Source organism: Coenobita brevimanus, chromosome 65, assembly GCF_032717465.1.
Source record: "Coenobita brevimanus isolate Jiangsu-jjx chromosome 65, ASM3271746v2, whole genome shotgun sequence".
Classification (NCBI taxonomy): domain Eukaryota; kingdom Metazoa; phylum Arthropoda; class Malacostraca; order Decapoda; family Coenobitidae; genus Coenobita; species Coenobita brevimanus.
This window is the reverse complement of record NC_137018.1, coordinates 31,536,300-31,562,697: the sequence shown is the minus strand read 5'-3', so window position 1 is coordinate 31,562,697 and position 26,398 is coordinate 31,536,300. Positions and strand designations below refer to the sequence as shown.

General features: G+C 42.3%; 1 protein-coding gene across 1 annotated transcript in view; it reads left to right on the top strand.

The window, feature by feature from the left end:
• MCPH1 (Microcephalin) overlaps positions 1 to 26,398 on the top strand; it is a 189,200-nt gene that overhangs the window by 124,662 nt on the left and 38,140 nt on the right. Inside the window, exon 8 of the mRNA XM_080276467.1 lies at positions 26,128 to 26,368. Within this exon, the coding sequence (XP_080132593.1) occupies positions 26,128 to 26,368 (241 nt within the window). The remainder of the gene's footprint in view (positions 1 to 26,127; positions 26,369 to 26,398) is intronic.

The following is a 26,398-nucleotide window of genomic DNA, read 5'->3' as shown; positions in this document are numbered from 1 at the left end:
TTCATCTGATTTGTCACCTTAACTATCATACCGGTATGCTTCCTTTCAGCACTATTTAGGTAATCCAGTAAAAGTCTGTAAGACTCAGATTTTGCCCCATATATCTCTTTTTCTGGCCCTATGCGTGGCATCCAGGTATTCCTCTCTGTTACCACCCCTTTTCCATTCCTTGGAAAGACTTCTTTTCTCCTTAACTGCAGCTTCTACACCCTCATTCTTTTTTATTTTGTATTTTAATGTGCATGGCTGGGCATAGACTCAATAGCCTGTTTTCTGAGGTCCAGCAGCCCTCCTACATGCTGCTTTGACACTAACACTCACCATCAGTATTGGATACATGCTAGGGCTGTCTCATTTAGGACTGATGTATGGGTATTAAAAGGTATTTTTATTATGTGTCTGCAGGTCTTTGGGAAATTAGTAAAGCCTACTTCAGTGAAATTTAAATCCTTTAAACTGTTCCCTGCCTCCACTGGGATTTGAACCCACATCCATTAGAACAGTAGACCACCCCTCTACTGACTCAGCCACTGCCTCCCCCAATATATACGGATGACATCACATAATATCCACACACGACACAGTAGGCACAGTCTGCAACAAGAGTACTTCAACACACTGCAGACTTGGATCAGCGACAACAGGCTGACAGTCATCCTAGTCAAATCCACCACCACACATCAGTAATAAACATGAGCATAGATACTTCCCTAATATCACACTGAACAGTGTACTAGTTCCACTCCCCCTCCCCCCATTCCCCCCCTACACTAAGATCCCTGGAGTGACTTATGGTACCAGACTCACCATCAAAGACCATGTACAAGACATCAAGAGGTGGTGCATCCCCTGACCCGGTGCACTCAGGGTGGCTGCAGGGCCAGATTTCGGGCAACAAAATGAAACACTCGTCTTACAGTACTCTACAAACAATAAATTAGATCAATAATATACTTCCCTGGCATTGGCTCCCATCCTTCTAATACTCAGTAGAACACTTTGCAAACCATCCAGAACAATGCCCTATGCTTTACCACTAGCTGCTTCAAAGCCACTCCCACAGCTCACTTATGCTTTGAAACTGAAGTTCCCCTTGTCAAAGGCTACCATAATATGAGAGGCATTCACTTCTGTGCAGCAGCCTGTGCCAAAACACAACACCCCTGTCATTACGTGGTAGAGACTCACAGCACACATAGGCGCATAAAACAATCACCGCACAAATATTATCAAACCCTTTACAGTTATATCCCATCTCCAGATATTCCAATGCTAGCAATGAAAAACACCATCATATTCATTTCATGGACAGTGTTAAAGCACCTCGATCAGGACGCTGAGTTAAAAGCCACACCTCCTAACACCCACCCATTGGAGGTCCTTAAATGGATATGATCAAGTTCATTTAGCTAGGCTTAGGGCAAGACATGGCCCAGCTCCCCTCAGGTACCAGCTTATATTTGGGGTGGGTGAAATCACAGAGGATGTGTGCCCAGCTCGTAGAATAGGCCCTCACAGTGTAACACACATAATGCAGCACTGCACATTTCAGCATCCAGTCATCTGATGTTCCTTTAGTGCCAGTCATCCTTACTAATAAAAATCCAGACCAGCAGTCCTGGCAAAACCCAGTTCAGGCATTTAAATGCTGCTACAATTTGTAGATTGGGCAAAAGTATGCTACAGTAAGTGCTAACACCATGCAAATTTTGAGTGTCACGTAATGCCACTCAGGGATGAGTGAGGCTGGTCGCTCTCATCTTAAATGTCAGGACCAATTTGCCCAGCCCCGGGCTCTTACGCTCCTCATGGGGCAACATAAGTTTGGATGATGGATGGATGGATTCATCAGTTTAATAAACCAGACATTGTAAACCCATTCTAAACAACTTATATGGGAAATATGTACAGTATGCAGTATATATGTTAAAACTGGTAAGAATTGACAGTAGAATGCATAAAAGATTCCAGTTATGAATAAGATACAGTATATTATACAGGCTACTGATAATCATTAACAGATTTAGCTTCCTTATGCCGTTACTTGAAAGTACTGTATCTAGATTTGATTTTGTACAAGTGAACTGAATATATTATAATAATGCATTCTTTTACAGACCTCCATGGAATGTTTCCTGCCAACCCACCAGTCAGGAGCTATACAGCAGTTCATCCTGATTATGTGCACTTCTGCTTATGTAGTTGTGCATCTTACATTCCTAAATTTATGTTGCAAGAAGTAACTACAGAGAAACTACAGAATTATTTTTAGCATGTAGACTGCATTCCTTGTATATAATCCTTATGGAATGGTGACATCCATAGCAGCACAACACATAAGCAATGCAGTGACACTCCTCCAATATTTCAGCAATCTCTTTCCACACGTCATCCAGCCATGACGAGCAGACCATGTTGAAATACAGTATTACGATATCAGATGTGTGTAATGTCGCAGTTGTTCATTTAGTTCCTTTATATTTAACTAGTTTTCTTTCACTTTGCTACTACCACCTTCACTGTCTCAGCTATCACCAGTACTTGTAAATTTCAAGGTTAGCCCAGTAAGTACCCTACTTTGGTATTTACCTTTCCCTTCAAACAGTGTGCAGCAATTTCTTAGGTCACTTGGTACAGTAGTTTTTATATCCCAGTCTACTGGATAATTATTACCTCTTTTCCCAGATCTCATTCCACCTGGACAGTACTTTCCAGTTCTGTTTTAGTCATATTCATTCTTCTTACTGTTCTGCATTTCTAATTTTCTCCTGAACTGTTCATATACTTGGTGTTGGTCTCCTTCAATAATCCTTTATCTCATTTTTTTTTTCCTGTTTGTCACAGTCACTGCTTAACCACTCCCTTCATTCTTTTGTAAAACTCTTCAGCCCAAACCCATATTGCCTGGCTTTCTTTCCCCTGTCTACTCCTCCAGTATAATAACATTCATTTCAGTATAATCAGCCAGTATTTGTATTATATATTTGCATGGTACAGGCCATTCCCACAGGTTTGCAAGTGTTTATAGTTGTGAAATCTCATTAAATAATCAGTATGGTAGGTGTGGGTGCTCACCATCCACTCAATGTAGTGCGGTTCTCGGGTGTCTGCCCTTTCCCCTCTTCCTTCCATCCACTTTTGTCTTTCCTTCCTTCATTCTGTCCTTTTACTTCTGCCATTACGCATTACACTCCCCCTTCTGTCTTTCTTTCTTTCATTCTTTCCTCTTCCTTCTGCCTGTGGGTGACTCTACACTGAGTGACAAACCAAATGGTTTCCTGTACACCATGAAACCATTTACTACAATGGGTGGTAACCATATAACCAAATTATGGCGCCTGATGGTTTAGTGGGTAGTTAAGGGGCTCCAGTCAGATTGAGCCTGTGTAGGTTTATATCCACGGGGTGGTTGGGGTTTATTGCTCATGTAATGCCACTCTGGGATGAGTGAGGCTGGTCACTGTCATCTTAAATGTCAGGACCAACTTACCTTGCCCTAGGCTTCCACGCTTCTCTTGGGGCAATATAGGATTGGATGATGGATGGATGAATGAATTAAATAATCTCCATTGTTTTACTGATATTTTATTTACAAGCAAATTTTGAATTTAAGTCAACATACTTGTGAGGTCTGTCTAAAAAGAAACCAAACTTTTTAAATAGTGCGTCAATTAGCCGGTGTAGCAAGATCACGACGGAGCACTGTTTAGCGACGACTTTGAGCTTTAGTCTAACACTAGCTGTATCGTGCCACATCACTTAGTCATCGAGGTACTGTACACGTGCTTAACTGAACATGTGTCTAGTGCACTTGGTGATTTATTGCAAGTTGAACAAGAAGGATACTGAAGATCAATATCTATATTTCAAATTGGGAAAAACGTTTGCGGCGACTTTTCAGATGTTGCAACAGGCTCATGGGGAGGAATGTTTAAGTTGTACGCAATGTCACAAGTGGTTCCAGCAGTTCAAATTGGGAAGAACATCCACCCAAAACACTCCCAAATCTGGACGGCTTTCAACATCAACAGATGATGATATCGTTGAGAAGGCGTGTTCTGTGATCCGCGAAAATTGTCACCTGACAGTCCATAAAGTTTCCGAAGAAGTGGGCATCTGTAAAAGTTAACGGCACACAATTTCATCAAAAAAAGTGCATCGTGTTGCTGCAATATTTGTGCCGCATCTACTGACAGATGAGGAAAAAGAGAACCGTGTCACAGTCAGTCAGGAGAATGCTAATGAGAACAGTTTGGAAAATGTCATTATAAGTGATGAAATGTGGGTGTGCTGCCATGATGTTGAAACAAAAAGGCAGTCGACGCACTGGGCTGAAACATCATCACCACAACCAGAAAAGCATGCCAGATTCGACTAAATGCAAAGGTGATGTTAATCCTCTTTTTTTATCGGAAGGATGTTGTTTATCATAAGTTTGTTCCATGTGATCAGACAACCCATAAAGTGTTTTACTTGGATATCCTGAAGCGTTTGAGGGAAGCAGTGTGAAGTTGTTGTTGTTAAATATTGCCAACGTGATTATTGACGTGGGCTCTTGTGGTTAGCAGCCCACCAGCTGTTCTCAAATGAATGAGTTGTCTTTAAAGTGCATATATACGTCCTAACATATGTTTGCATTGGTGTATGTATTCATATGTTTCTATACATACACATACAAGCATATACTATATTCTGTAAAATGTTTGTTTTAAACTAGTGATACAGGTGAATATTTTTGTTCATGTTCCTTGAGTTTTCAAACTTATCTCGATGGTGGGAAGACAGTGACAGTTGTGATCAGTAAGGCAATTGTGCCACTAGGCAGGAAGCTAAAGTTAGTGCCTCAGGTTCAGAGGCCGTGGGCATTGGAGGGCATCCCTCTCTGAGGGTGTCAGTTACAATACATTCTAGAAGGTAGTGTAGTAATGGCAGGGGAGTGGCTTTCTTGCAGTGCTGGCACTCTTTTTTGTTCTCAGGCAGGAGCAGTTGTCTGGCACACTTGAAGCCAAGTCTGAGGCGATGAAAGTGGCTGCGGAACATGAGATGGAATTGTTCGATGCAACTGGAGTGGTCGGTATTCAGTAGCAGCTGCATACCATATTGCTGAACGTGAGGGCTGGTCTACATAATTTGCTTGTTTTTGCCTTATGCAGCTCTTTCAATATTTTAATAGGTTTGTGCTTAGCTGGGTGGTATGGTAATGTCAGTAGTATTTCTAGTGGTTGCATTCTTTGATGCCTTATCAGCACGCTCATTTCCTTGTATCCCTGCGTGGCTGGGTACCCAGTTGAGGGAGACATGTTTGCCCTGGCTTTGCAGGTCTTAAGCAAATGGGAAGACTCCCATTAAGAGGCTAATATTGTTTCTTGGGTCAGAGTGTGTGAGAGATTGTATGTCTGTTTTGGAGTCAGTGTGGAAAAGGACATGTGTGTTTATCTGATTCATTGCATATCAGACGGCTCCTTCGATGGTAACAAGTTCACTTTGGAGGATGGAGGCTCCAACAGGAAATAGCCATGTTTGTGTGGTTTCTCCATACACAAAAGCAACACCGGCAGCACCAGAGGTTATGTTTACTGACCCATCTGTGTATAGCATTATAGAGTCAGTGGTGGTGATGGAGTCAATGTGGGCGAGAGCTTCTTGATGCAGCAACTGTGAAAGGATGGAAGCTTGCACTGAACAGACGTTCACTCAAACACATGTACTATGGGTCACAAAAGTATCGGTGCACAGGGGGTCAATGCCTGCTGAAAACATTCAGACAACTGCTGTACATTACCAGTGTCTCATTGTGTATTAACAATGTCTCTTTATATAAATATAACATTTGCTATATTTTTTAAAGAGGATATTGCTAGTTGGTGGTATATGACACCTCCCAACATCAATGCAACCAACATGTGGTAGGTCAGACACTAATATTTCTGTGACCATTGTTGTGTGTTCCCAAATGTTTCACGCATATTGTGCACCGATACTTTTGTGACCCATAGTACCTTGATGGCTAAGTGATGTGGCGTGATGCAGCTAGTGTTAGACTAAACCTCAAAGTTGCAATGACACAGTGCTCCCATCGTAATCACAATATGCCGGCAAGTTGGTGTGTTATTTAAAAAGTTTGGTTTCTATTTGGACAGACCTCATATGCCCAAATATGAGTGCTTGATTGAAATATGGAAATATTTTAGCTAGCATCTTAACATACCAAATACCGTACAACACATACAAGAATTCAACACTCAAATAAACAGAATATCAGAATGGCAAACACTAAATTGGAATAATTATCTCCAAACACTCAATCACAAAACAAACACCAGCAAACTCTACAAAACACTAAACAGCATCACACTCTTCAACAACAACACTACACAATCGCATGCTGCCATTACAACAACAAACACCATACCCTCAAACAAACAACAAGCAAACACTCTCATCAATCACTTTTCACACATCAGCTGCCTAAACCCCCACCGCGACGACTGACTTGTCATCCGACGCAAAAGACAATTCCCCACATACCCAGACTTCACACCTCTCAGTTACAACCAGACGAAGCACATCATTAGCAACCTTAAGCACTCATCTGCCTGTGGCTCAGACAACATAAGCAACATACACCTTAAACACCTTGGACCACAAGGTTTACAAGTACTCACCAACATATCAAACTACAGCTACTCACGCAACATAATACCCAACATCTGGAAGCATGGTACTATCATCACAGTCCCCAAACCCAACAAAGACCTACACCGCCCCATCACACTCCTCTGCACCCTCTCCAAAGTCACTGAATGACTGGTATTGCAATTAGTAACACCCCACATCCCCTGAGCCCCATCACAACATGGTTTTAGGTTGCAACACTCCACAAACACTCTTCTTACAGACCTTACACAAAGAGCTTTTGATGGCATCAATTCAGCTAGGTCACCACACAGAACACTCCTAGTCACACTAGACATTAGTAAAGGTTTTGATGCCATCCCCTGCCACAACCTCACAAACAATATATTCAATACAAACATCCACAATAACACAAAAAGATAGCTGGCGAACTATGTAGCACGCAGATGGGCACACGTAACATTTATCGGTCAGTCACTGAACATCAGAAACTTCACAAGCAGTGTCCCTCAAGGATCTGTGTTGTCCCGTACACTGTAACCTATACATGTACAACATACCCACACCCCACACACCACAAACACACACAACCTCCTACGCAGACAACATAACACTTATATGTACACATCAAAATGCAAACACAGCCGCACACATTGTCCAACGTTACCTCAGCACACTACATGAATGGTTTACCACAAATAGACTTACAGTAGCCCCAGCCAAATCTACTGTGACCCTTCTCACAAACTGGACAGCAGAACATAGTCACATTCCACACCTCACCATAAACAACACTCCCCTACCACACACACACACACACACACACACACATACCCAAAATTTATGGTGTACCATACATCAGTGTCATTTAAACAACACATCGCAAACATTAAAAATGAATTAACACCAAGATCAGCACCCTAAGGTCACTTGCCCATACAACATTTGGACACAACAAAGAAACCACCACCACAGTATACAAATAATATATACATTCAGTGATGAATTACTTGAGTCCTGTTTTGGCTTCTAACCTCAGTAAAACACATTACAACACCCTACTGACCACACAGAACAAGGCTCTAAATATAATCACAGGCTGCGCAGCTACTACACCTACAATCCACCCACACCAAGAAACCAAGGTCCTCAAAGTCAAGGATCATCTAGGCATGAGAGGCACACAAATTCTTGCTGCAGCCCCCACAAACCCACACTATCCACTACAGTACATGGCAGCACATCCACACACACCAAGGAACATCAAAACAACACCCAGCACACGATATCATACAACTGTCATCTCTCCCTCCTCACCTGCCTCAAACCAGCTTCCAGTAGCATACCTATGCTCAAATCACTCGCCGCTCCATTCAGTCACTCAAAGACAACACACAGCTGCATGCGGGGCCTCCTGATATCCACCCTTCTGAATCCTACCTCCCTCATGAGGACAGGGTCCACCTGGCCAGACTGAGATGTGGGCATCATCCAGCCCTCTTGAGTTACCAGAAGAGGCTGGATGTCTCCATCACTGATGCCTGTCCAGGATGCAGTACAGCACCCCATACTATTAGGCATATTGTGGAAGACTGCATTGCGCACAATCATCTGGACCAGCAACACAACATACACTCCCTGAGAGCTCTGTGGGAAAGCCCAGCCTCAGCCGTGGCCTTCCTTAAGGACTCGGGGCTGTTTGGCCAGACTGCCTAGGGTACAGCTATTGCCACTACTAATTCATTCTTACCTATTGTAACTTTACCTACCTAATGTTATCTTACCTAAATCAGCTTATTAATTTTGTTTGGTTCTTGTTATTGTTGTTGCTGTGTTGCCTGTGGTATCACTGGGGCAGAATATTAGAGCAATGGAGGAAACCAACCATCCATACCAGATCTAATGAGAGATCCTCCACTCCTGATATGTTGTGTCTGTCTGTCAGCTGCTAATGCTGTGTGGTCTGTAAATCCGTGTTTCGCTGTATGTATGGCATCCTGGCAGTATGGACGTATATTGTCTGTGGTATTACCTGTTTTGTGTTGGTATGTTCTGAGTGTTGGATGATGGCCACAGCATAGGCTGCTCAAGTGTTCTTTGTCTGTTCTATTTTGCTGGGGCTCTGATTTGTGTATGGGTGGTGGAGGGCAGCAAGAACCATGTTTGTGAGTGTGCTGTGTATGTGTTTGGTTATGTTTGTGTTGGTGGATAGAGGTGTTGGAATGGTGTTTTGTATCTCATTGTAGTGCTGTCATGTTCTGGAGTGTTTTTTTATGTACCTTGGTATTGGTAGGTGGTTGTGCATGTACAGTAGTGTGATGGGTGTTGTGGGTTTAGTTTGGCAAATACTATGTACAGTAAGTATTATGTTCACTGAATGTCCAGGTGTTTGTGGAGATCCAAAACTTTGGTTTATCGTATTGTCTGCACCATTTATAAGGGCTCCAACATAATGCATGCGTCAGCCTTGGTCACCTAAAGGCAGTTCTCCTTGCTGTTCAGTCTCTGGCAGCCTCCCTATTCAGTCCTGTATTCCTGAGGTCATACCCTCTGATCTCGTCTCAGGTCTTATTCAGTCTGCCTCTCGCAACCCTATCCCCGATGTTCACACTTCTCACCATACGCACCCAACTGTCATCCTCCATCCTCTCAACATGCCCAGACTATCTCAGTCTACCCCTCCTCATCACATCATCGATACATTCCAGTCTCATCCATCTGCTAAACTCCTCATTCGTAATCCTAGCCCCCCCCCAGGCCTTGTATTTAAAGGCACACCACATGTTTCTGTATGTTTGAGCCTACTGTCATCTTTTACTACCCAGGTCATATCACATTTTTGACTTCATGAATTTAGAAACTGCACTTAGGAAATTTTGATTTTTTCCTGGGCCAACGATGTGTGATATGATGCAACGGCAGCAAGCTGAGCCACACCCAGTCTGCCCGGGGATGTCATTAGTGTAAACAATCAATGCTCCAATACTCTACAATGTTCTGTGTTGCCAGTGTTTTTTTTTGGATCTACATTGTGTTTTGTGCATCCACCATGTCCATGAAATCCCCTTCTGTCTCTCCCACTAGTGTTGAGAAGAAGAGGAAGGCTATGACTCTTGACAGCGACTTGTCCTGTTTTTGTTGTAACAGGGTCTCATCCCGACAGGGAATTGTGAACCAGCCCCTAATGGCCATTACATGGACGGTCTCAGTACAGTATTCAGTAAATAACATGAGATATTCAGTACATGTATATGAAAATTCAAGATTCAGAGTGGAAAAATGCTGAAGTTAGTAGAAATGTTTTGCCTCCAGCTCAACAACGTGCCATGACAGACTTTTGTTTTGTATAAATGTTGATTTACAATGTAAATACATCAGTAAGTTTGTCAAGGCATGCTGGCTATCTGGAGGGGAAAGATCCGCTAACTTTACTGCATTTTAGCTCCGAAACCTGATTTTTTATTAAGTTAAGGTTGTTGGTACACTGAAAACAGTGATGAGAAATAGGGAGGTGAGTATGGAAGTTAAGAAGTCACTGCATGATAGTATTATGATCCCTACCCTGACGTATGGAAGCGAGGCCTGGATCTTGGAAGAGGGGAACAAGTCGAGAGTGAGAGCAGTGGAAATGAGTTACTTGAGAGGAGCATGTGGAGTGACATGGAGGGACAGGTTGACGAATGAAGAAGTGAAGGAATGTTGTGGGGTGGATGTGGATGTGGTTGAGAAGATTAGGAGAAATACACTGAAGTGGTTTGGACATGTGAAGAGAACGGAGAATGAAAGACTGACTAAGAGGGTGTATGTAGGTGAGGTGGAGGCAGGGAGAGGGAGGGGTAGACCGAGGATGAGGTGGAGGGGTGGAGTAGAAAGGTATATGAGGAAGGGAGGGGTGAGTTGGGGGAAGGGTAGTCAAATGGTGGGTGACAGAGCGACTTGGAGGCGTTTTGTCTGCGGCCACCCTTTGCGGGATTAGGGCGTCGGGCTATAGATAGATAGATAGAGATATTAAGCACAATTTTTTTTACTGGATTTAAAATAATTAGATGTGAATGAACCTATATAGTGATAAAAATAATAATAATTTCCAATTAAAAGTGGTGATGCTGAGCTGATTCAGTAAATGACCGCAGATTCAGTAACTCGTCACAGTGGCATCAGATGAGTGCTGCCTACTTCATCCTTCACCTTTATCACTCTTTTTCTGTGTCTGCCCTCTCTCTTCCTATTTCTCCCATCTTTCTTGTCACTTTTTATTACTCTTCTTTTCAGGTAGCTTTACATTGAGTGACAAGCCAAATGATTTCCTGTAAGCCAAGAAATCATGTACATTGCTAGATGGTAACCATATAACCAACCCATATGTGTTCCCTATGGGTCAGCAAGTGGGTTGGCAGAGGGTTAGTGCCCCTACCCATAAAACAACTACAGTAACTCAAAGACAAACAACTACCCCTTACAGGATTTTGGTGTCTGGTAGAGTGTTTCATCGATATATAGCACAGATATGAAAAGTGTGGTAGCACATCATATCAGTTGATTCCATATCCCACTTGAAAAGAAAAAGCTTCCTACCAATTTTTTTTAGCAATGACCATTTACTTAAGTGTCGTGTTTGTAGGCACATTTTTACTGGAACAGAGTAACACTGACAAAATACAGAACTTTATTAGTGAAATTTATGCGATCTCAGCGTGGACTCCAACGGAGTTAGGTAAACTTTTGAGCCACTCCCGCCTTTCTTCTCCGAACCATATTTCTGTCATTGTGCACGATTTTTGGAAGGAACTGTTTCTGCTCTTCATCCTTGCATCGTGTGTTCAGCCTCTGGATCATTGCAGTTCCTTGTTCTGCAGCATCATTTACAACTTTCAAATTTTTTGTAGGGTCATTGGGGTTTGGGGTGTAGATGCCCTCAAAGACCTCCTGCTGAACTCCAGCCTTAGCAGCCAGCCACTGTAACATTTCTGTTTGGCAGGTCACAAATCTGTTTGGCAGGTCACAAATCTGTCCAGGGTATCTGGCAGAAATGCTGAGATTTTTTCCCTCCAGCTTCTTCAGACACTTCCTGGCTGGCTGGTGAAGGTTTTCCAGCATCCCTTGCCCAGTCTCCAGTTCAGGGCTCTTGTCAAAGAAGCTCAGAGAGACGGCCTTCTTGCTGAGATACCAGAGGTGACGTCAAAGAGCCTTCTCTGCCACTGATGCCACCTCTTGGTCCAGGTAGTTGAGGACGGCCTTGAGAAAGTACAGATCGTTTCTAGGGGCCCTGCTTAGTATGATAGCTTCATACCAATACTTGATGTAGATAAGACGATCAAATTTCGCCACTGTCATCAACTCTCGTCATTCTGTGGTCTTCAGATCAATCTGGTCTGCGAAGAGCATAATCTTGAGATTATAGATAGCCTTGGCCATCCATCTTGCTTGATGGTATGCAAGGCCTTGGCAGCTCTTCGTAGTCCTCACATGAATGAGGATCGCAAAGAACCTTTCAATGTATTCCATCATCAAAATGTGGCAAACAAATGCAGCCTCAAAATACACTTCAGTTTCTGAGAGAATTTGCAGGAATCATTTATAGGGACAATGGAACACAGCCACAAGCAATATGAACAAATTGTAGAATATTTTTAAGTATGAAACCCCCTAGTGCCTGGCTATAGATAGATAGATAGTTCTAGTTACTGATGTTTGTGAGGTCCTGGATGCCTTGTGATCGTAAATGTTTCTGGTTTAGGTTGCTGAAACCATCTGGTGCTATGCTTGTTGTGTTTATTGTTTTCTTGATAATATTGAGTGTCTGTTCTGGAGTGGATGGGGTGCATTGTGATCAAGTGGAAAGAACTGCCTTTGCTCAGAAGGGTGTTTTTCAGGCTGGGTGCACATTGGTGTTGAGTGATTTATGTTTGTGTAATGGTTTACAAGTATATTTGCATGTTTTTTTTAGGAAGGAATGTATTAGGTGAGGTGATGGCAGCAATGGTCTTTGAAGTGCATGTTTGTGAATTAGTGATACTGTCAAGTATTTTGTAGAGCCAAGTGGTGTCTGTGGAGAGACTACAAACTGGAAAACTGGAAGTGCTATTTAAAACTTACCACAGACACCTCTCTGCTCTACAAAATACTTAACAGCATTACTGAATCACAAACATGCACTTCTAAGACCCACACTGCCATTGTCTCCAACACCCAACACATCTCTTCCTACAAAGGATAAGGATATATGCTTGTTAATCACTACGCAGACGTGTGTCTCTTAACACCAACACATACTTAAAAAAAAAAAAAAAAAAAAAAAATCAACACAAGCAGTCCTCTCCACTTGACCACACAGCAACCCAATTCACTCCAGAACAAACATATAGCGGAAAAAGAAGAAAGTAAATGATGATCTAGGATGAAAAATGAATGCAAATTACTCTGAAAATAGGAAATTATTTTGAAAAGAGGTGTGGAAAAGTAGAAGTGACAGCAGAAAGTAATGTGAAAGTGTGAAAGATGTAAGTCGTGGATTATTAACCCATGGGGACGAAGTGAGGACCAGATGGAAAGAATATTTTGAAAGCCTGATGAGTGGGAATCAAGAAAACAGAGCGGCTGTATACATGACTGGTTTTGGGGGTGTGCAGAGAAGGAATGCAGTGGTAGGAAATGTGACACTCGCTCAGGTGAAGAGCGCCGTGAAACTGCTGAAAAATGCGAAAGCAGCTGGGGTTGATGAGGTGTATGTAGAGATGATTAAGTGTAATGGAGCGAGTGGAATGAAGTGCTTGTTGGAGATGTGTAAGAAGGCATGGATGAGTGAAACTGTGCCAGGAGAGTGGAAAAAGGCTGTGATTGTACCACTGTACAAAAATAAATGTGAGCGAAGTGAGTGCAAGAATTATCGTGACATAAGCTTACTGAGTGTGGGAGGGAAGGTATATGGAAGAATTATTATAGAGAAAGTAAGATCAAGCCTTTTGTGCATGACAATTTTCACATGCTTTCCCCAACACATTGCACGTATGAAATCATCATTATCTTGCAGTCTAGCTCTAATACCACTACATCCCATATACACCCACATATCACAAACACTATACCAGGTGGAATTACATTCCACGCCCTTGCGGCACACTGCTCATGAACACTCTACCTGTTCTTGACAGTTCTACCACCAACCCAACATATCATCACCTTTGTTGCCTCAACCAAGGAGGTTATGCTTTGCCCCATGTTTTTTGTCTGTTTGTCTGTCTGTTAGCAGGATTACTCAAAAAGTTATGAATGGATTTTGGTGAAATTTTGTGGACGGGTGGGCCATGGGCCAAGGAAGAAATGATTAAATTTGGGGGCGGATGTGGAGTATCCCGCACAATATCTAAAAAAGTTCTCAGTGAAATTTTGTGGAAAGGTGGGCCATGGACCAAGAAAGAATTTATTAAATACTGTATTGGGGCCAGAGCCAGATCCTGTATCCACGGATCTGAATCCAGGATTGCTCAGAAAGTTATGAATGGATTTTGATTAAATTTTATGGAAGGGTGGGCCATGGGCAAAGGAAAAAATTATTAAATTTTGGGGCTGTTTCCCCCCCCCCCCCCCCCCAAAAAAAAAAAAAAAAAAAAAAAAAAAAGTCCTGTCATTAGGCATCTGGTCTAATGGTATTTCCGGTCTTTCGGCTGTTTTCATAAATACTGTACTGTAGTCCCATTATGAAAGTTCTCTCCTCTTCTGGCACATATGCTGAGGTGATCGGCACCTGTGATGGGGTCGCCAGCTCGTTGCCGGTACCTGTGCGCCTATAGTTGCCAATTTGGTGCTGCTGGCACTAGATCTAATGCTTTTCATAATACTTTATCTATCTATCTATAGCCCGAAGCCCTGATCCCGCAAAAGATGACTGCAGACAAAATGTCTCTAAGTCGCTCTGTCACCCTCCAACTCACTCCCCCGTCTCTCATATACTTCTCAACTCCATTCCTCCACCTCATCCTCAGTCTCCCCCTCCCTCTCCCTCCCTCCACTTCACCTACATACACCCTTCTAGTCAGTCTTTCATTCTCCATTCTCTCCACATGTCCGAACCACCTCATTGTATTTCTCCTAATTTTCTCAGTCATCCACATAGTGGTAGGTGGTGGTGACCATCATCCACTCATTTGATATAGTGCTGCCTACTTCTTCCTTAGCCTTTATCATTCTTTTTCTGTGCCTGCCCTTCTGTCTTCCTATTTCTCCCATCTTTTCTGTCACTTCTTATTGCATTTCTTTCCTTTACAGGTGGCTTTACATTGGGCGACGAGCCAAACAGTTTCCTGTGAGCTGGGGAACATACAGCGCTGGGTGGTAACCATATAACCAAACCATACGTGCTCCCTATGTGTCAGCAAGTGGGTTGGTGGAGGGTTAGTGCCCCTCCCCGTAAAACAAATAACTCAAAGTCAAATGGCCACCCCTTATGGAATGGCATCTGGCAATAGATAGATAGACATCCACATCCACCCCACAATGTTCTTTCACTTCTTCATAATAATTTAGTGCCAATAAATATTAATTTTCTTCTATATCTAACACATTTTGAAGTCCAATGTACTGTAGTGCGAAAATTTGAACAGATCATTTATAGCTTAGTGCATTTTAAAGTCGAGCTTAGAGCTTTTGAAGATTTCTGCTTGCCAACACTGCATGCGCAGTTGGCCATCATGATTCGTGAGTGGCTTTGTGAGCGGGACCTTTCAAAAGTTTGGAAACTTTATCGTGCTGTTTCACAGTGTACATATGTAAATACACCGTCATTAAGGTGAGTTCATGTTTATTGTATCATTAAATACATTAAATATAAGTTGTTTTTTAAATGTTTATTGCTTAGGGTTGACCAGTAATACTTGCTAGACACTGTTATTGCATTGGGGTGACCGCCCATGATTGCTAGAAACTTTCTGGCAGTTTTCCTAGTCATTTGGCAATTTCTGCTTTTTTGGCACCTGCTTTGTCCCGAAGATGCCGAATGAAAGGACTTTTACTGTATCCCGCACAGTATCTCCAAAAGTTCTCAATGAATTTCAGTGAAATTTTGTGGAAAGGTGGGCCATGGACCATGAAAGATTTTATTAAATCTGGGGGCAGATCTGGGTTTGGATCCAGATCCAATATCCATGCATTCAGATCCGGATCCTTTTTTATGGCACTGCCGGAGGTATGCACTGTCCGAGTGCTTTCTAGTTTTATCTGGTTTTACTTTCAAGCCCTTATGCCCATAACATCTCTCCACTTCCTAAATCTTACCTCTGCTTCCCTTTCATTTTCTCCAATCAACACCAAATCATTGGAATACAACATCTCCCACAGGAGTCCATTTCTGAAGTCATGTGAGAGGGCTTCAAGCACCATGATAAATAACAAGGGGCTCGAGACTGACTCCTGATGCACACAATCATATAGCAGTATTAGATTATATGGCAGGAATTAAAGATATCAGAGTTTAGTCAGTGTTGGTAAATGGTAAGTTAGTTTGTATTTTTTACCAGCTTTTGTGTCACCATGTACTTTGTACTGTAAGTTACAGTACTGGATATTAAAAAAAAAAGTCCTAAAGTTTTTCAATACAAATATATGCTTTCACTTAATGCTTACTTGATATTTGTAGTTCATTTAGGCACCAAACAATATTAGGCATCACACGCAGTCCTAGTTTCAGTCTCCAACCAATACTCACAGACTACTCAAATGTCATCTGGACACATTAATTTTCATTGTAGACACAGAGTGTGGTTCATTATATTCAATACCCATTTTATATCAAACATCAACATATCAGTACAGACATTCATTGCCATCATAAACACTGCAGACGGATAACATATACCCAAGGACAACAGAAAAAACTACAATCCAAACTATACTTGAGTAATAATTCATCTCATCATGGAGAACAACTGCCTAAATATAAGCCCTACCCGTCATACACAAGACATTACAGACATAACACAGCAGCTGAACACCACAATAGAGAATAAAATACTGTACAGAGCACACACAAATTATGCAAACATGTCTCTACACTTAACCATAAAACCAACACATCATAACTGTACAAAACACTGTGCTCAGTCACAAAGAGGAATAGCGGATACCCCAAAACGCATGTGGCCCTCACCACCTCTAACACAAACATTCCAAATTGGACACAACAGGCTAATACCCTTGTCAAACACCATGCTAAAATCAGCCACATGCCAGCACATCTTTCAGACAGACAGAGATACTCGGAAGCAAATACAATGCTCCATTTGACCATATGTAATCACTCACCACACCCACACACATACAATAAGTAATCAAGAAACTAAAACATAACACATGCCATGGGACCAGACAGCCTATCAAACATACACCTAATACACTTAGGTCCCCAGGGACTTGAAACACACAATCATTCAAAACTGTACAGCTACCCACATTGCACTATACCTACACTCTGGATACATGACAAAATCCCCCTTCTCAAACCAAACACCAACAGATTCAGCACAATATGACCAGTCAGACCAATAACACTATTCTGTGCATGTCCAAGGTGATGGAAAGACTTATTCTTCCCTGTACCAACACAACATAGTTTCTGTCCACCCCACACCATCACAACACTGTCAGTACCTCGCACGTTGCATGTTTGGAACTCTTACATTAGCCTATAGTTGGGCAAAATCATTGACATAAGGCCTGTTTTATAATAAAATGTTGAATACATCATGGAATTTCATGGAATTTATTGAATATTTTACTGAAGGTACAAATTCGTAAGTGTGAAAATTTGTAAGTCGACCGGTCGTAAGTGGGGGAGGACCTGTACACGTTACTCAGAAAGGCCTGTGTATCATCCTGTAATGTCTTTTTAGGAAGTATTAACCCTCTCGAACCCTTTTGACGCAACCTACATCCAACTGCTTCCGAGTACCACACGGCCCCCACGGGCTGGCCCAAACCTTACACACCACACACCCCTCACGCAGCGATGTGCGTAATATTGGAAAATGTTTCCATTCAGCTTTCTCCCCTGCCCTTATAGCTGTATTGTTATGAAACTGTTACATATTATAAATGAATAAATGATTTTCCTAATGAGTGAAAAAAAGAGAGAAAATAAATTACAGTACCATATTTTATCGTTGACTCATTTATTCAGCGTTGATTTCTCACAAATGTATAAACATTTCATCAATGCTTGTTGAAAGAAAGTTGTAGAGCACTTATTTGTGATGATTTTCATTTAAAAATGACACTTTTAGCCATATTAGAAAGATTTTTATGGCATATGGAATGGAAATATCTTAGTCTTTGACCAAACTTGGTCGTTTTAGTAGCAGCTGGCTCATCATCGTAAAATGCTTTCAGTCGTTTCATTTCCCTGCCCTTATTTGTAACTGTATTGTTATGAAATTACTACGTGCTATAAAAGAATGATGATCTTCCTAATGAAAGAAGAAAAAAGAAATTATTATGTTTTTTCATTCACTCATTTATTCAACACCGATTTTTTAGAGCTTGTTGAATGCTCTACAACTTTCAACAAGCATTGACGAAATGTTTATATATCTGTGAGAAATCAGCGTTGAATACATGAGTAAACAATAAAATATGGTAATATATTTTCCCTTTTTTTTTTTTTTTTTTTTTTTTTTTTTTTAGGAAGATCATTTATTCATTTATAACATGTAGCAATTTCATAATAATACATTCATAAATAAGGGCCGGGGAGAAAGTTGAATGACGCAACTGAAAATTATGGCGAAAAAATAACGCAACCTATATGGTTGGACGCAACCTGAGTCGAAAAAGTGTGAGTGGTTGGATTTCACTTGGACACAACCTGCATCGAAAAAGTGAGAGTGGTTGGATTTCTTACCGAACCTTCCTGTATGACAGGGTTAATATGCCATAAAATGCATTTGCAGGTCTCATAGTGGGTCTGTAAGTGATTTTTGCAGAAGGTATGGATTATTTGCAGGTTTCACAACTCGCTTATATAGTCGACCCCTGTTATTCACTTTGGTCGACTGTATAAGCGAGTTGTGTTTATGCCTGTCACCTTTTCTTATGAGGCAGGTATTCTCTGGTGTAAAGTTTGGAATGTAATGTCTTCTTTTGCCTTGGAGAATGTGGTGATTGTCTATGTTTAGTATGATATTGAACTTTGTAATGTACCAGTTGATGTTGGTGATGGATGAACTGTTTAGTGTCCTGAAGTGTTGTTCTGTTTCTTCAGGGAATTTTGTCCAATTTGCTCTTGTGTAGTTTGTGTATATAGAGGTGTGATCATTGAGGTGTGAATTGTGTTTCTATAATGATAATGATGGGGCGATTTTCTGTAATGAGTTTGGGTTCCATTAGCCAAGTGGTGTTGAGTGCAAGTGTTGGTGAACAGAATGTGATATCTGGGGAAGAGGGGGTGCATTTCGCCTGGTGTGGGATGAGTGTGTCTTGTGAGGTGCCATTGAGAATAAAAATGTTAAGTTGTGAAGCAATGTCATGACCCCTTTGGTCTTTTTGATTGTGCTTTTGCCAGGCAGTGTTTTTTGCTTTAATTGTTAGGAAAGCATTAATGTTGTAGCATTAGGTACTTCACTATATTTATTGTCATTGGTACTGGAGGCTGTTTATTAGAGGATTTTCGTATTTAGCTTTTACTTTGAATTTGGATCTCAAAATTTTCCATTTTCTTTAAAGCCATTAGACCCAGACATTTTGGATTTTGAGTTTTTACTGTGCAGTACAACTGTCAGACACCTTTATGTATACATTAACTCTTGATGCAGGCTAGATGGCTCCATGCAAATGCATAATGAGGATAAAAGCACTTTTTTTTCTTTTTTTTTTAGAATATATTGTTTCCAGCAAATGGGCTCCACAGTGTTTTTTAAAAACTTCTGTTTTCACCCTTAGCCACTGGGAGATGGTTGTATCTGATGCATAATTTGTGGATCAGTGAAGCCGGGTGTCAGATATAATCACAAGTGTTTTCTTGCCGTTGTTTGAAGGGGCCATCACTTTATCTCATCACCAAAGAGTGGTGACAGACTCCTGCCACCACACTCGAATGTGAGACAGTCTGTTCTGTGTCTTGGCCATGTGTAGTACAATGTCCTTAGGATTGTCCTTGTCTGATTCCATCCCCACTGCCCACGGCCCCTTTGCCTCTTCCACTCCAGCCAAATTCCTGCTGAAGGATGCTAGGAAAGGGCTTAGTAACAGTGCCATAGTGCATATACTGGATGAGACTGTGTCCAGTCTAGCAAAGAGTGGCAAAACTTCCTCTGAGAATGGAGGGAGTTATCACGTGGAGAGCAACATGTTATGTGCACCCACCCCTGCTTACTCAGACAAGTCTGAAACAGGCCTTACAGTGCTTCAGGAGGTTGGAGAGGCCTGAGAAATGATGCATTTGCCACAGAGGAAGAGGAAGATGCGCCAGTAACTGTGGAAAGAAATGGAGATGGTGGTGATGCTGATGATCACGCTCTCCATAAATGTCACCGCTGCATCTCACCACCACGCTCCGAGCAAGAAAGTCACATTCCCTCCCTGCCACGACCTTCGTCACCACAACCTAGCACCTCAAGGACCATTTCCTCACAACCTGGCCTTTCATATGTGAGGATGACAAGGTCTGAAGCTACAACTCGTACATGTGGCAAGCCAGCATCGCCCTAGGGAGTCCCCGCTGCAGAATAGTCATCACCCGTGTCCTCCCCCACCTCCACCTCCACCTCTCCTTCCCCTCTCCCCCCCTGCCTTTGGCCATGGGCGTGCACATGGCCGTGGGCATGCTCGTGGTGCAAGGAGGTGTCTTGATGTTGGTACATCATGCCGTACAAGCCCCAGTGTTGGCAGGCTTGACACTTTTGTGTGGGAGGAGGGTGAAGGCTTCCAGCCAACCATACCTGCCTTTGATGAGTCAGGGGCAGATGTACAGTGGGAGCACCTGGGTGCAGGACCACCAACAATCCTGTCGTTTCAGGCAGTATTTACTACAAGTATTAAACAGTACCTGGTAGACGAAATAAACTTTCACCAGGCTATCTGCTTGCTTGAGATTTCTATGACCAAAAGTGCCAAAATGATAGAATAGAGAGCAGTAGAGGTGTGGGAAATGTATGTGTGGCTCACATTGACAATGGTAATGGCCCGCATAAAGAAGCATGTGCTACACAATTATTAGGTAATGGACGAATTGTCCACACACCTGTCTTTGTTTTTTTTGTTTTGTTTTTTTAATGCAAGAAAGAAGGAACCGTAGGCCAGGAGCCCGCAAACCGTTCCTTCCAAGAAAAAACAAAAACAGTACAAAAGAGAGCCAAATTCAAGATCTGTTCATTTTGAGATTCCTGGACACACTGCATTTGAAAGACTGGAGATCAAAGGAAGTAGGAAATACAGACAGAGGAAGACAGTTCCAGAGTTGACCTGTTGCATAAATGAAGGACTAGGAGTAACGGTTAACTCTTGCATTAGAGAGTTGGACAGAAAAGGGATGAGAGTTTGTTGCTAGACGGGTGGTATGCACCTGTCACAGAGGTGGAGGGATGCAAGCAGACAGTTCAGAGGAGAAATGACCATTGAAGTAGCGATAGAAAAGAGATAACGATGCAATAGTGCGGCGAAGAGACAGAGATTGAAGGGAGCCAGTAAGAGGAAGAGAGTTAATGAGACGAAACCTTTGACTCCACCCTGTTGAGAAGAGCTGTATGTGAGGAGCTTCCCCTCACGTGAGAGTTGTACTCTACACGGGCGAATAAAACCCGTGTATAAAGTCAACAACTGTGTAGGGGTAAAGAAGGTACAGAGTCGGCTTAGCACACCCAGTCTCTTGGAAGCAGATTTTACACGAGATGCAATATGATCTTTCCAAGATAAGTCCTGAGTGAATGAAGCCCCAATCATGTTCAAGGATGATGCAGGATTGAGCTGGATATTATTAAACGTTAGTGGGTACTCCTGTGGAAGATTGTGTTGGGTTGATAGGTGTCAAAACTGAGTTTTCGATGCATTAAAAACAACAAGATTATTTTTACCCCAGTCAGAGATACGAGCCAAGTCAGACATTAGGTGTCCCATAACCTCATCCCTTGTTTGTTGAAGTAACCGCTGAGATGGACGTTGCGAGAACTTAATGGAATGGTGAAGGGTGAAATCATCAGTGTATGAGTGGATAGGGTTAGCTGTATAGCTTAGGTCATTGATGAATAAAAGGAAGAGAGCTGGTGATAGGACAGAGCCCTGAGGAACACCATTGTTAATAGATATAGAAGAACAATGGCCTTCTACAACAGCGACTATAGAACGACCAGAAAGGAAGCTATAGATGAAGGGACAGATGGAAGGATAGAAATCATAAGAGGGCAGTTTGGAAATTAAAGATTTATGCCAGACTCGATTGAAAGCCTTTGAGATGTCAAGTGCAATGGCTAAGCTTTCGCCAGTCTCGACAGGTACTTAGCCATTATAAAGCTCCTACACTTCAACAGGAATTATGGCCCAGCACCAAATGACAGGTTGTGAAGGATTAGGCCACTGCTGACTATGCTGAAGGAGTCATTTATCAGACTTTTCCGGCCATTTCAGAAAGTGGTTATCAACAAGTTACTTGTTCTTTTCCAGGGACGTTTAGTATTTATTCAGTATGTTCCTCCCAAACGACACCATTTTGGATGAAAGTTCTTTGTCGTATGCGATTGCAAAACTGGATACAGTATGTGCAAGACGTAATTGTGTATTTGGCTACAGATGTGGATGTACCTAGCGATGATCGCCATGGGTTTTCTGCTGCAGTGGTGATGGACTGGTACTTCAACAGAAACCACATTCTGTACACGGATAATTACTACGCCTCCCTGGCATTGACGTAGCATTTACTTCAATGTGGGACTGGGACCTGTGGAACTGTCTGTGCCCGAAGACGGAATTTTCTATCATTCCCTGAAAAGACCGAGAAAGGTGCCCAGCTAACCCGGAAATGTGGTAACATGTTGACCATTCAATATCACAAGAGAAAAGTCAATATACTTATCACAGTTCACCAGGGGGTTATGCAGAACACAGGGAAGACAGACTGCAGGACCAGGCAACCCATGTTGAAGCCAGATGCCACCAAATAATTACAGTATCAACGTGTGGCTCGTTGATAAATCTGACATGCAGATTGGAGAGATAGATTGCCTCCAGAAGTCATGCAGATGATACAAAAAGGCATTCTTACACCTTCTAGGTATCAGTACAGTATTCTGAATGGTTTCATACTTTTCACTGAGGTAGTGAGTATGAGCCTCTTGCTACATGAGTATGAGAGAGCTGGCACGGCAGCTCCTTGAAAAATATGAAACTGTTGAGGTTGCAGGTGGAAGGAAGCAAGTGTACCAGGTGCTATGGGCTGACAGGTTGGCAAGTGCATAATACCTGGCACAGTACTGTCTCATTCACCTTGGCTGAACACCTGCCGGCCATGTGTCCTACAGGTGTTGTCATATATGCTTAACAACAATTGCTGACCTACAGCATGCAGGGAAACAGCCTATCACTGCCATGAGTGCAAGGTGGCACTTTGTCAAGAGTGCTTTTCCTGTACCACCGTGAATGTGAGTTCTAAGCGCAGGTGTCCAGAGCATGTATGGAAATAGCGGACAATGACGTACAAGTGTTGTGTTTTTGTGTGTGTGTTTTTTTTTACAAGTACCTGTAATTACATTTGTCCAAAGCTGATTTGTGAAGCATTCGTAAATATGTGGAGTTACCCTACCACTTAGGAAGGAAAACCTTATGTGCACCTGTAGAAAATAACTTTTGGGGGTGGCCATCCATCCATCCATCATCCAATCCTACGTTGCCCCATGAGGAGCGTAGGAGCCCGGGGCTAAGTAAGTTGGTCCTGACATTTAAGTTGAGAGTGACCAGCCTCACTCATCCCTGAGTGGCATTACGTGAGCAGTAAACCCCAACCACTCCTTGGATATAAACCTTCACCAGCTCAATCCGATTGGAGCGCCATAATTACCCGCTAAACCACCAGGTGCCCAAATTTGGGTTATATGGTTACCACCCAGCATAGTAAATGGTTTCCTGGTGTACAGGAAACCATTTGGCACGACAGTGCAGAGTCACCCACAGACAGAAGGATGAGGAAAGAATGAAGGAAAGAAAGACAGAAGAGGGAGCATAAAGTCACCTGGAGGCAGAAGGATGAGGAGAGAATGAAGGAAAGAAAAACGGAAGAGGATGAAAGGAAAGAAGGATGGAGGCACTTACATTTATTGCTTGGCCTTGTTTTATTATGCAAAATATGTGATATGCTCTGTACATATGATGTGAAGTGCAAATAGAATAAGCACTATAGAGTAGAATTAGTAAGGAAAGCATTAGCCCCATACCAGGAAAATGTGCCAAAAAGCGTAACCAGTAGCACAGTCATCTACCTCATGGTATGTCATAAATTTAGAATAAGTTACTCATTACACTAGTGTGTGCTGCCTGCAGAAAAAAATACAATGGAAAGAAGGAAGTTTCCTCTTAAAGTGTTTCCAGAGTGCATAGTTGTAAGACAGTGATGGTAAATTGAGTAAGTATTGAGTCTTCACCTTTTATTGTATCTGTGTGAGATCTTCCACACACAAACTAGGCAAAGTGTAACTGTTGCGGCCGGAAAACCAGATGCGAGCCACATGTACAAAGTGGTGATGTATACCCATAGCTGTGAGTGTGGAATGTGGGGAAGATTTGTTACTGCATAGAAATTTCCATGGCGTGAGGTAGGGAAGCATTACAAATACACCATTCTCCAAGGAGAGTCAGTGTGACAAACGCTGGTCAGAGTACACATGATGTCACCCAAGTCTGGGCCGTGCACTGAGGGTCAGACACATCTCACCTTGAGTGCTGATAGTAATGCATCTTCTTCACATCCTTACTCATCGACGGGACCACCTGCAGACCTGGGGATGCTTTCATTTGCAAGAAGAGTTGGTGAGTAATATGATCTTTAATTTGTTTTCCTAACTGCTATACTTTCTGAGATATTAAGGTTTCAAAACAAGAATTTGTTTTCCTAACTGCTATACTTTGCAAGATAATTATGTTTGAAAACAAGCAATTTTGGGAAAATTGCCCATACTGAGAGGATGACCGAAGTAAAAATAACCTGGTGTCTAGAGGTTAAAGAATAAGAGATGCAGTGGACACTTCATTTTACAAAAGACCCTTGTTATACTATGATGCAGTGTGCGATGAATAGCTTATACAGTACTTTGACAAAAAATTAGAACCTTTTTTGATATACAACAGAATATTTGTGTGATGATTATGTTTCTGTGTGAAACCACACTGATTGATGTACAATTGCGTCTTCGCTTTTATGATCACCCTCGTGCATGTTTACAATCATTTGTTTGTTCCAAGGTGGCATTTGCACTCGTCATTATTGAGTATGTTAGTGATGAGACATTAAAGTGGGGTTGGAGTTTAGGCAGCAAATGAAGTGAAGTAATAACCAGTTTAGGTTACTTTTTAGACTTACTTTTAGTGTTAAGCAACAAGTGAAACTGTAGTGAAGTGGAAGAACACTTGGTTTAGGTGAGTTGGAGACTTGTTTCATGACTTTGTTAGGTGGCAACCTATAGCCAAAACATATATCTATTGAACCCATGTTATAACTAACTAAGTATACGATAAATAGTTTTGCAGTGGATTTTTTTCAAACATTCTCATCATAAAATGGGGGCATGGTGTATCAGAGTTCATAGATGATATGTGAAAGTTTTATGTTATTTTTATCATTCGTCATCTAATCCAATATTGTCCCATGAGGAGCGTAGGAGCCCAGGGCTTGGCTAATTAGCCCTTACATTTAAGATGAGAGTGACCAGCCTCATTCATTGCTGAGTGACATAACTATCTATCTATCTATCTATTGCCAGACGCCTCAATCCCGTTTGGGGTGGCCACAAACAAATCGCCTCCAAGTCGCCCTGTCCCCCGCCATTTCACTCCCCTGCTCCCAACTCACACCCCCCTCTCTCATATACCTCTCCACCCCATCTCTCCATCTCATCCTCGGCCTCCCCCTCCCTCTTTCCCCCTCCACCTCACTCTCATACACTCTCTTCGTCAGTCTTTGACCCTCCATCCTCTCCACATGGCCAAACCACCTCAGTGTGTTCCTCATAACGCTTCCTATCACATCCACATCCACACCACAACGCTCCTTTATATCCTCATTCGTCAGCCTGTCTCTCCATGTGACTTCACAGGCTCCTCTTAAATAACTCATTTCCACGGCTTTCACTCTTGACTTGTGTCCTTCCAACAACGTCCAAGCTTCACTTCCATACGTTAGAGTTGGTATCACAATACTGTCATGTAGTAACTTTTTCACTTCCATGCTCACATGAGCAATAAACCCCAACCACCCCTTGATGTTATAATTTGACATGTTTTACATTGTGTTTTCCTTCTTATCAGGGAAAAGTGTACTGTTGTGCCCATCATCCGAAAGCTTGGTGGGAGTGAGATGAGTGAGGAGGTAGGACCAGACACTACTCATGTGGTGTGTGGGTCTGAACGTCGCACTCTTTCTCTCCTGCTAGGGATAGCCCGGGGATGCTGGATTCTCAGTGTTGCCTGGCTCTATGAGTCTCTTGAGATGGGAGCTTGGGTACCAGAGGAAGCCTTTGAGGTGTTTGTATTTGCACCTGCAGCCAAGGTATAGTAATGGAGGTGGTACTAGCACTTC